Here is a 12382-nt window from a genome sequence, read left to right as displayed (position 1 = left end):
TCTGTGATAGTGCCTATGTTAGAGCTAATGTTACTTTTTTAGTTCACTTTCAAAGTCAAAGTGATTTCAAATATAGATACAGAAAATTGCATCGACAAAGACTTAAATAATTTTTCAGACTTTTGATTACTCCTGAAATATTTTTTATACTTTTATTTAATGAGTGGAGGAAAGTGAAAGAAAAATAACCAAAGACCAGCAAAAGAAGAAGACACTTTTTCATAAATGGACCCAATTACGTCTTTTCTGATATAAATTAAGTTACTTGCCCTGGCTGGTTTGGTTCAGCGGTTAAAGTGTTGGCCTGTGGACCGGAGAGACCGGGGTTTGGTAACCGCTAAGGGCATGTACCTCGGTTGCAGTTTGTCCCCGGCCCCGGTTAGGGGAGTGTGGGTGGCAGCCACTCGATGTGTCTCTCTCACATCGATGTTTCTCTCTCTCTCTTCCTCCCTCCCTCCCTCCCGCTCTATCCGAAGACAAATGCAAAAATGTCCTTGGGTGAGGATAAAAAAAAACATTAAGTTACTTAAGAGGCTATGTAAACTTTTTTCTTCTCTGTTAAGCATAGATCAACTTGAAAATGGAAAAAAATCCTGAAAGTTATGTGATTAGTCAGCAATCATTTACATTGTGTGCCTTCTGTGTATCTAAATTCAGGCAGACAAATTTCAGTCAGGAACGGTGAATGGGCCCCGGCTGGTGTGGCTCAGTTGGCGGGAGCATCGTCCTGTACACTGAGGGGCTGCAGGTTCGATTCCCGGGCATGGCACACATCCTGGTTGTGAGTTCGGTCTCCGGTCAGGGTGCATATGGGGTGCAGCCAGTCAGTGTCTGTCTCCTGTGGATGTTCCCCATCCCCGCCCCGCCTCGAAAGTCAGTGCAAACATCCTCGCAAACATCCTCGAGTGAGGATTTAAAAACGAAAAGGTGAGTGAAGACGGAAGTGCGAGCTGGCGGAGACGGGGACTAACGCGGCTCCGTCCCTTTGGCAGGCCTGGAACCCCGCTGCCGAGGACCAGTGCTTCGACAGGTGCCATAGGCTCGGCCAGAAGCAAGAGGTCGTCATCACCAAAGTGAGTCTGAGCCGACTGCTCTACAGTTGGGTTGCAGAGTTGGGATATGAGGTCACAGGGTCAGATAGGAAGGTCGCCTCTCCTCTCCAGAGGAAATCACCATCAGTAGCTCAACACACGCTATTCGGATCCCTTTTTCTGTTTACGTGTGTTCGTACTTACTGTGTACCCCTGCGGTGGGAGCCAGGTGGGGGGCAAGAGGGGAGAGTCGGGGGACTCCTGTAATACTCTCAACAAGAAAGTAAATTTAAAAATTTCTTTTAAGATAAATGGGATTATACTTTGTTATTTTGCAACGTTTTCTTCCCCCTTAACAGTATATGTTGGAGATTACCATATAAGTACATTTAGTTCATACCTATTCTTTTTTTTCTATTGTGGTAAGATATACTTAACATAGTATTTAAAATATTTAAAAACACTTTTAAATGTGCACTTCAGTGGTAATAAATACATTCATCTTATTGTTGCACCACCATCTCCAGAACTTTTTCAATTCACACTGAAATTCTGTCCTCCTTAAACATCTCACTATTTCTTCCTATTGCTCCCCAGCAACCACCCTCTGGTTCCTGTCTCTGACTACTCTACAAACTCCTTCTTTTTGATACCTGCATATAGATACATCTTAATTGATTTACCTGGCATAATTTATTTGCTAATATAAACAGTGCCATAATGAACATTCTATTACATACATCTTTGTGCAATATATACAGGTATTTCTTCAGGATAGGTTAAGAAAACATAATTCTGGATTTTGAATTTTTTATTAGATAACTTTCATGTTGTTTTCAAAATAGACTTTATGATGCATGAGAATGATGTAAATTTATTCTTATGTGATGGTCAAAAAAGTTCCCTTCTAATGTGCAGTTAGTTACCTGAGACTGTGAACATAATTTCACATATCTGTTCTCTGTTGATATTTTTTCTGTGAATTGCTTGTTTATATCTTTTGCCTAGTTTCAGAAAGTACAAATACAATTTTAGGGTATAAAGAATTCCTATATACATTCTGATTTTATGTTTTGTTATGTATATTGGACATGGTTTATGTGAGGCCCTTGCCTGTCTTTGAGCTTTATGTGCTTTTTCTCATGAGAAAGTTTTAAAATTTTTATGATTTAAAACATGTCAGCCTTTTTCTTTATATCTTCGGTATTTAAGGTTTGCTTAGAACAGAATGATTTCAACATTTAAAACGGAATCTCTTATATTTACTTCTGAATTTTTGAAATGTTTTGTTTTTGTTTATGATTTATGATATGATTCTAATTATATATTTTTTCCAATTAAGGACCATTTGCTTCATAATCAGTTGTTTTGAAAAGTCCATCCTTTTTTTCTTTTGATTTGAAATTTCAGTTTTATCGTAAACTAACCCGTAATACATGGGTCTCTTAGGAACTCTGGTCCATTGATCTCTTTTGTTCCTATTCCTTGGACAATATTACTGTTATAATTATATGGTTTTATAAAGTATGTTTTGATATATAGTAGGGCAAGTGCACTCATCTTTCTTGAATTGAACTTTGGATCCAAATCTCTTAAGAATTCTTGTTTGGGATTTATTGAATTTATGATTAATTTGAGAGCTGTCTTTTTTATAAATAAAGAGTGTTTGTATATAGGAATTGAGATAGTATCTCCATTTATTTGGATCTTTTTATTTCAGTAACATGTTATAGCACAACTAATTGTTACAGCACCAGAACCTCTTAGATAATGTTGAATAGCAGTAGTGATAGTAACCATTTTTTACTTGTTCCTGTCTTTGTTGGGAATGATTTTATTGTTTTATATTAAATATGTTGTTTTCAGTAAGTTTCTAGTAGATGCCTTATTTATTTCTAGGTTAATAATGATTTTTTTTTATTAGGAATAATTGTTGAATTTTATTAAATACTTCTTAAACATCTTTTAAGATGATCACTTTAATTTTTTCATGTTATGATTTACACCAGATAAAGGCTCGTATTTCTGGGGAAATCTCAATTTGTTTTTAAAATATAATGATAAATTTATTTTGCTAGTATTCCAATTACAGAGCCGCCTGTAACATGTATTTGTGTGATAGGTTTTTAACTTCTGTCATCACAGCCATAGTCCTTACGTCAGGAAACCATCCTGAGTGGTAAGGGAAAGCAGCATCTCCTCTCTGGTTACTCTGTTGTGTTTTCATATTATCACTGTATGTTCAGGGCAAGGGGACAAACAGTTTCTAATAGATTATATTGGCCATTTTTGAAAGCTACATAATATTTAAGACCATAGACCACGTTTTTATCTTCCCAAGTTTTCATTTATTTTTAAGATTTTAAATACTGTGACATAAAAAGTACTTACCCAATTTAATTTTTTTTTTCTTTTAAAGTTTATTGTGAAGGACTCTGTTGAAGAAAATATGCTGAAGATACAAAACACGAAGAGAGAGCTCGCGGCCGGAGCCTTCGGGACCAGAAGCACGCCCGCTGGGGGGGTGAAGCAGGCCAAGATCAATGAGATCAGAACTCTGATCGATCTGTGACTGGCGGGGCGGGGCGAGATCAGTTTGACCAGATATGTACAGACGTTTTGAAAATGAGGAAAATACAGTTTGAGAAATGCGGTCTAGTGAGTATATCTTCTGAAAGAGGCATATCGTTTTATATCAGTGAAGCGGTGTTAGTGATACATAATCTCTTCTATATATGAACCTATTTTTAATGATATTTCAAATAGCAATAAGTTCCATTATATACAGTGGCCTAAAATAATTTTTTTGAGAAAAAAGTTACTTTGTTATCCAACTTTTCATATATCTCTGCTGAGTATTTTCATATATCTTGCAAGTACTCGGCTTTTCATATTTCAGATAAGGTAAAAAAACCTTTTATACTTTTGACCAAATAGTTATTTTCTATGTTAGACACATTTGGTTTTCCACCAATGCTCCCATTTGTGATGCAGTAGATTCAACAGTCCTGTAAGCGATTCATGTGTACACAGACTATAGAAGAGATTGACTTCATTAGACTTCAAAAACCATATTTGCATTCCAGAACCAAACCTAAAAATGAGAGACCAAAGTCCAGGTTAGTAAGTTACTTGTAATTTTTTTTTTTTTACAGATTCATTGAGATATAATTCATATAAGTGACCTGCAGTTTTGTGTTCATGAAAAAATTAGGGACTGTTTAGAGCACTGTGTTATTCATTTTATCAGGTGGTACTCTTCATTGTTTAAATGTAACTGATGGGTCAGTGTGTAAATAAGGTCTGCGGGGTGAAAGGGAACCAGTTCTACCCAATTTGATTTGAATATTTAAATTATGGAATTGCTGAATAGATATTTCTATATATAGATAATTTTTATTTATGTAGGTTTTTTTTTTAATAACTTTATACATTTTTATAATTCAGAAGACTACTATATGTGAGAGGTGTGATATCTGGATGGAAGTTGGGCTGGATGACCTCCAAAATTATTTGACTCTTAAAGCCATCTTAATCCTGAATGGGAAATTTTCTGTTTAGAATCAGAATTTGTGTTTGGACCTTCAGTAATTCATCCTTCATCTGTCTACAGAGTTAATCATCTTTTTGTTACTTTTTAATCCAGAGAAGAGGTTAATTACTGTAACAGGAGAAGCTTTATGTCGGACGATCCAGACCTGAGGACACCTGGTGTTTCACCTGCCGAGTTAGAGGGGCGTGGCCAGGATAGGAGACCCGCGCAGTGCTGTGTTCTGCGCACACGCCAGGCCTGCGCTGACCGTTAGCAGCCAAGCCCTCCTTTCTGGGCCCCGTCTCTTGCTCCAAGGAGACAGTGGGCTGGAGAGCAAGAGCTTCCCTAGTTCCTTTTCTCGGGCAGCAGGTGAGGCGGGTGAGGAAGGGCCAGAAGACCTAGCCACAGGGACAGCTGTGGGACCTGAGCTTAGGGCTGGTCCACTAGCCTCAGGGGCAGTGGGGGAGTTCTTGACCTTGCAGGACTAGCACCACACACAGCATCAGGTTGCTCAGACCCCCGAAATGCAGGACGTGGGTTCTCTGTGTGCCCGTGCTCCGGAGAGAGTGAGTGTCCGGCAGTCAGCATGACACACGGCCGGCTCTTCTCGCGCGCGAGGGGCAGGCTGCCTGCTCCCTCACCAGACGTGTCCACGCTTGATTTGTGCACACTTCATAAATGTGGCAGGTCATTTAAAATCTTTGTTTTTGTATAGTTCTGTTAAGTGGTGTTAAGTAAAAAATAAGTTTAAGTCATCCTATGAAAATACATCAACCACGGATTGAAAAGTTCACATTATGCTATGCTGTTAATTCTATTTCATTATTATGTAGGATAATAGCTTTAGAAATATCTTGAAGGCTTTGTTTCCCACCTGTGGTTCAAACTGAATTTTGTTTAAATTTAAAATCAATAAAAGTTTCAAAAATTGATTAGCTCCCTCAGTGCCGTAATTTTAATGTTTTCTTTAAATATTATACTTCTGTGAAGATGTTTGTATTACATACTTCATTTTTACTGACAGTACATAAAAAGTACTATTGGTAACAGAATACTCCTATTCCTACCACCTTTTTTATTTGCTCAATTTAACTCGTTGCATTTCTTGCTTAGAAATCATAGCTTATATATATATTTTTTTAATCCTCACCCGAGGATATTTTTCCATTTTTGTTCAGATAGAGTGGGAGGGGGAGAGAGAGAGAGAAACATCGACATGAAAGGGACACATCGAGTAGCTGGCTGCCTCCCACACGACCCCAACCAGGGCCCTGGACGAATCGCAACTGAGGTACATGCCCTTGACCAGAATCGAACCTGGGACTCATTGGTCCCTGGGCCAACGCTCTAACCACTGACTGTTTATATTTTTTATGTTAAATGTCTTGATCTTCTAAAATATTGGTTCCAATTATTTTTATACTTATAATACCTATGTATAGTGGTATTACTAAATAACATTCTGAATTGTAGATTTTGCTCTATTACAGCTCTAGGATTGGAAGTAATCAAAAAATAATCTTCTGTTTATTATGAATGAATACCAATGAAATTATCCTCCAACAGCATCTGTTTTCTGGGCACTGGGGTGTTTTATCTGCATTTATCATACTTGCCAAAGTTCTATTCATTGGGATTTGGAAGATTCCTTAAAAACATGAGGACAGCCGTGGCTGGTTTGGCTCAGCGGTTAGAGCGTCCGCCTGTGGTCCAGAGAGATCCGGGTTCGGTTCCCGCTAAGGACACGTACCTCGGTTGCAGTTTGGCCCCGGCCCGGTTGGGGTTTTGTGGGAGGTGGCCACTCGATGTGTCCCTTTCATATTGATGTTTCTCTCTCTCTCTTCCTCTCTCTCCTTCCCACTCTACCTGAACAAAAATGGAAGAGTGTCCTTGGGTGAGGATTAAAAAAAAAAAAAAAAACAGGACAATTTTATATTTGGCTTATTAACAAGGACTCAAATGTTTAACTTTAAATTATTAACTATATTAACTTGAAAATATTTGCAAAATATGTAATATTACTTTCATTCAGTAAGTATATAGTAACCTTTCTTCCATGTTCTTACATTGTAGATTTGGTGCCTCATTTGTGTGGTATTTCTGAATAAAAAGCCAAGAATCCTAGCAGCTGTGAATGACTGGGCTGCTTCCCTGCAGTTTCCCTGGGAAACTGGACTGGGAACCCCACTGTAAGCCGGCATAATGCTTCTTTCTGTGGATATGCTTCTACCTATTGTGTGGTCACAAGGGGCAGTAGTCTTCTACATAAAGCCATGATAATTTACTCCTTTCATATACATTTACTCCTTTTGTATGCCTTATTCCCAATCAGATCTTTTAATGGTAAAAAGGGGATATTGTGGCCCGGTTGGTGTGGCTCAGTGGTTGAGCCTCGACCCTGCACCAAGAGGTCCAGTTCGATTCCCAGTCAAGACACATGTCCAGGTTGTGGGCCTGCTCCCCAGTGCAGGGCGTGCAGGAGGTGGCTAGTCGATGTTTGCTCTCATCAATATTTCTGTCTCTCCCTCTCCCTTCCTCTCTCTAATATTAATAAAGAAAAAAAAGGGGGGTATTGTGTGTCTGTTCCAGCTCCCTGCTCAACCTTCCTAATCAAGAATGTTCTGACAATTTTAAACCTATTTCTAATTTTAAATTTGTAAATTTATTTCTATGTGAAAATGAAACTTTAATGTATATAATTTCATGTGCGTGGTGCAGGCCACCTCCATTAACCTGAACCCGATATCCACAACTTCATAATAGACTGGGCTGCATTGGGACTTCCACATTAAGAAGAGCAGATGTCAAAATGACTTCTTAGAGAGGTGGATAAAACAAATGGTAGGGTATGTTGTTGCACATATGAAACCCAGTCTCGACTATTCCAAGAGGGTAATGTGATCAAAAGTGATGAGTCATCAAAGGGGTATAGTGTTAAATATGTGCTCTACTTACTAGAGCAGAGATAATGGTCTCATGTTTTAGGAAGGTTTTCATTCAGTTGCTATCTTTTTAGCATAAAACATAAAGGTAGATAAAATTGCCCAAGACACAGCTGCCTGAATCCACTAATTTACACTTTTTGTTAGGGGAGGGAAGGGCTATTCCCTAATAGTACATTGTAGGTTAAAATTTTTTTTGCACTGGTATCAGTAGTTGAAAAGGTAAATTAAATATTTCATGAGAAATGGTCCAGTGCAGGAGACTTGGTGTTTGTCTTGCAGATATTGGTGTGAGGAGAGTTAAGGTAAACATCCACATTCGGTGTGTGAATGAAAGACCCTGATGAAACATGGAGCTACTCTAGAGACATGGACCTGAGCTGTGTTCAGGCACAGTTGTCTCAGAGCAGAAGGGGATTACATCCACCACTGTTCACGGATGCAACTATAAGGGTGCATGGTCACCTCCACAAAACACGTAATCTGAAGGGGATTACATCCACCACTGTTCACGGATGCAACAATAAGGGTGCATGGTCACCTCCACAAAACACGTAATCTGAGTCATCGCTGCCTTTTCACATGCTGTGCTAAGTGAGCCTGGTGTTCAGGCTCCCTGGAAGATTCTGTAGTGTACTTGTACAGCTTTGCATGAAGTTAACATTTTACCTTAACGAGAGCAAGTGCTTGGTAGATCAGGGAAGGAAAAGAAATGTTGGCTTAGTTTGGTGACTTTCCAGCCTCCTAACTTGACACTTTTATGACATGCTATTTTCTATGGTAAACTTATCACCCTCTCTGATTCCGAAGGTCACAGCCTTCACCGAATACTTATTTAAAATAAGAAATTATGTAAACGTTTTCACTGTAGTTTTATCTTGTGTTGTGTAAAAAAAAAAAAAAATAGGAACAAAAGGTGGTAAAGTAAATGTAAAAATTAGCACCGAGTAATAGGTTTGATCTCCTCTATTTGCTTTGATATCATTTCCCAATCATAAAAAAAAAGACCGTATCTTGTGATCTCTTCTGATATAAATGGAGAGTTCCAAAATCCAGGTAATTACTCGAACTGCACACTGCACGGCCACAGTAGGTAGTGTTAGCCACCTGAAGATTAGGTTTCTGTCATCTCACCCGGGATCCGAGTGAGGTGGGTTTCTGACCAGCTAACATACTAGCCTTCAGAAAGGGACTAGCCTTCGTTCGAAGGCCTGTTTTAGAACATTTGACTCTTTCCTATTTTTGTCCCAGGCAAACAGTCATGAGAAGTGGTAAATGATAGACTGGACATCATGAAAGAAACCTCAAAAACTTACAAGTGAACACAGAATAAGTACACCGAGTTAAGCTGCACAGTTACAGATGTTAAGGAGCCCTAACCCTCCAAGGCTGTGTTGACCCTGAGTGTCACATTGTCACAGCTTGGTCATACAAGTGAAGCTTTGCCTCTTCAAGTACAATACAGCGACTGAGAACAGGGTAACTCAAATACAGAGTTCATTCTGCAAGTTCTCAACATTGTTGATATATGACTTGAGGCAGATGATGTGTGACAAGCAATTTTACCACAGGCTGATGTATAGACAAGTCCTTAGGTTCCTACACTCTCATCATCGTCATCACTATCTGCTTGCTGTACATCGCGAAGCTGAATCGTATCTAAGCCAAAACACCATTTAATTTCTATTCACGGATTTTCTCACCCATTTATTTCTCTCTCAGTGTCAGGCAGCCTGTCGAGGAAAGCCTAGCAGGAGGCTTTGTGAAAGGCACTTCCCAAGTCCTGCTGCAAGGCCAGTCCGTATCTACATGTAGCTAGTATGATGGAAGCCTTGCTGTCGTCACTCCGCAGACTTGGCACTTGTATTTCTGGTTGTACACAGACGTTTCTCTGATCTTTGCCCGTTTCTACGAGCTTACCGTTTGGACCACACATTTGTTTAAAGCTTCACTAGCTTTGGAATTGGAGCACACACAAATTTGAATCTAAGTCAGATCTGTCTTTTCTTATTCTCTGACCATCTGCAAAATGAGGTCAGTGTATGTCCATTATAGGATTGATAGAATTGAGATGTAAATATCTAATTAATACTGTCTTTCCCCTCTTTGCTTTCTTACTGATTATTTGTACTTAGAAATTGAATTTCACTATTTGAAACTCAGAGAAGTCATCAAATAACGTACCCAAGCATAAAAGTGGGTTGTAATCCATTTTTGTATTTGTAACAATAAGCAGAGAAAAAACCAACCATGGCAGACTGTTTTATTCAAGGCAAGTCTTACTCAGCTTAATGCCCCACGTCGCAGTGCCATTAAAAAGGCAAACGAGACACAGTGATGTTTATAGGTGTCATTTGCGCTGTTTCCTGTCCCTCGGAGCTGAGATTCTCTTGTGGCCTCACTGGTTGGAAGCTGAGTCCCCCGCTATGCTACAAGCAGCCGCCTCACCTCTTCACATGCCTCTGCTATGCATCGGACCCCTTGTACTTCAACGTGTCCTTCATGTATCGAGTGGCTCTCAGCTGTCACTTGAGGTGGAGATGCCGTGTGCGGCCTCAGCTCAGGACCTGCCGAGTCAGAGTCTGCAGCGGTGAGGCCTGAGAAACTACTTACAACCCGAGTCCGGTGTCCTCAGGAGCAGCCGGGCGGAGACTCGTTGCTCAGCCTCCAACCTTCACTCACCGTTTCCTCTTCACATCGTCCGTCAGCAACCTGGCTGCCTTCATGCTGCTGAACACGGTGCTGGGTTTTACCAGTCTCTCCGGGACCACAAGAAACCAGCCTCCCCATCAACGATGTCCCCATGTAAACTATCTCCTACCAGCTGCAAAACGCAGTGTTTTTAAAATGTAAGTCACAGAGGGAAGACAATCAGACCATCGTTAAGAATAACTGCAATGGGTTGAAAAAAACTATATTAAAATGTACTCATTCATAATGACACTATAACAAAACCACCATGGTTACCTTTGGAGAACGTAAGGAAACCAATTCCTTATTTTGCATACTTGGGAATGAAGGACAGAATCAAGCATTTATCCAGCCATATATATGTAATCTCAGGATAACCAAAGTACTACTGAATGGACGTATATAGAAATATTTCATCTAATAAATAAGAGTATCACCATTTTGGTCCTGGCTGGTTTGGCTCAGCGGTTAGAGCATCGGCCTGCGGTTTGAGAGACCCGGGTTCGGTTCCTGCTAAGGGCATGTACCTCGGTTGCAGTTTGTCCCTGGCCCTGGTTGGTCGTGTGGGTGGCAGCCACTCCATGTGTCCCTTCACGTCGATGTTTCTCTCTCTCTCTCTTCCTCTCTCTCCCTCCCACTCTACCTGAACAAAAAAAAAATGGAAAAAATGTCCTCCGGTGAGGATAAAAAAAAAAGAGTATCACCATTTTGAAATCCCTAATGAAATAATGTATCTAGGTAATGATCATCAATAGCAATTACTATAAGAAGGTAACTAGTGATTCGGAAGTAGCTAACACCACTGTCAAGTATTGTTCCCCAAAACACCTTAATAGAATACAGGGAAACAGGTCAAACTGCAGTCGGCAAGGTGCAGAATGTGGGAGAGTACAGAACAATCTAGTTTCTACAAATTGTGAGGAAACAAGGAACAAGAAGGGAAGGGAAGGGAAGAGACTACCAGAGGTGTATCAGCCAACTGTACTGTGTGGGCCTTACTTAGATCCTGATAGAACAAAGTGGGAATAAAACAAAAAATAATGAGACATTGGAATTAATCGTTTTTTGGTGTAATAATCTTCTGAAGTTCTTATTGTCTTAAAGATATATATATACACGTATACATAGAAATACATGCAATTTCTTATATGAGATTTGCTTCCAAGTAGTCTTGTGGGGGAGAGGGGCAGTTGGTGGGGATATAGATGAAACAATTGTTGGGTGATGAGGGTTCTTTATACTCTTCTGCTTTTGTATGTATTTATAATTTCTCTAATAAAAAGTTAGATATAAAGTACATGAAGAAGGCTGAAATCAGTTGCTGTTGAATTTAAAATAAAATCCAAAGTCCGTCCGTACCTTGACCGACAAAGCCACTTCCTACCTCACCGGCTGGAGGCGCCTGTCTGGGACCCTGGCCTCGCAGCGACTTCCTGCCTGCTCAGGCCTCGCTCACAGCTCCTTCACGGGCATCTCCTTCCCTCTGCTCGTCTCAGCACCTCGCCTTCTGCCTCAGTCATCATCCTGCAGGTCTTTCCTGGCCACCCCAAGTTTGGATCTTGCCTGTTAATGCTGTCAGTGTATTCTAGCATAATTTGTAATTATATTGGTTTCTTTTTGTCTTTCTCCTACCAGAATATAAGGAACTATATCTTGTACAGTCCTGTATTTCTAATGCCTGTCACATGTGTGATACGGTAGGTACTTAATAAATGCTTGTTGAAGGAACCCTTCTGTTGTCTGTCCTGTGTGTGTCAGCTCCAACTGTGTTTGATGTGAAACTTAGATTCTGGAACAAGCTCAGGTATTCCCTTGAAATAGACACTTACCTTTGAGACCACTGGGGTTATGAACGCAACACAGGGCTTTGAAACTGATTATACATAGACGGTCCATACATCAAAGCTGATTTTTATGACTGCAAGTTACCCCGCGATAAATTTATTTCCGTGTGGCCGTGTTTTTCTGTGCACTGGGTTCTCGCTGGAAGAATGTGACTCACATCCCCCACGCAGAGATCCACGCACGGGCTTGGAGTGCCCTGGCGGCGTGGGAACGCAGCACCCGGCCCGGAGGCACTGGTCTGGCAGAGCCTTCTGCGCGCGGAGACCACAGCCACTCCATTCTCCTCCCGTCCCAGTAATTGTAGCTCCTTTCAGGAGTAATCTGTCCTTCACGATTCGGGG

At 40.4% G+C, this 12382-nt stretch overlaps 1 protein-coding gene across 3 annotated transcripts in view; it reads left to right on the top strand.

Annotated features, from left to right (window-relative positions):
• HLTF (helicase like transcription factor) overlaps positions 1 to 5431 on the top strand; it is a 59471-nt gene extending 54040 nt beyond the window's left edge. For all 3 annotated transcript variants that reach the window (XM_036242739.1, XM_036242740.1, XM_036242738.1), the window contains 2 exons: positions 993 to 1073; positions 3451 to 5431. In XM_036242739.1, the coding sequence (XP_036098632.1) occupies positions 993 to 1073; positions 3451 to 3603 (234 nt within the window). In that variant the 3' untranslated portion in view covers positions 3604 to 5431. The remainder of the gene's footprint in view (positions 1 to 992; positions 1074 to 3450) is intronic.
• The last annotated feature ends 6951 nt before the right edge of the window (positions 5432 to 12382 follow it).

Source organism: Molossus molossus, unplaced genomic scaffold, assembly GCF_014108415.1.
Source record: "Molossus molossus isolate mMolMol1 unplaced genomic scaffold, mMolMol1.p scaffold_m16_p_5, whole genome shotgun sequence".
Classification (NCBI taxonomy): Eukaryota; Metazoa; Chordata; class Mammalia; order Chiroptera; family Molossidae; genus Molossus; species Molossus molossus.
Note: the sequence above shows the minus strand (reverse complement) of the source record. Positions and strands in the feature narration are given on the sequence as shown.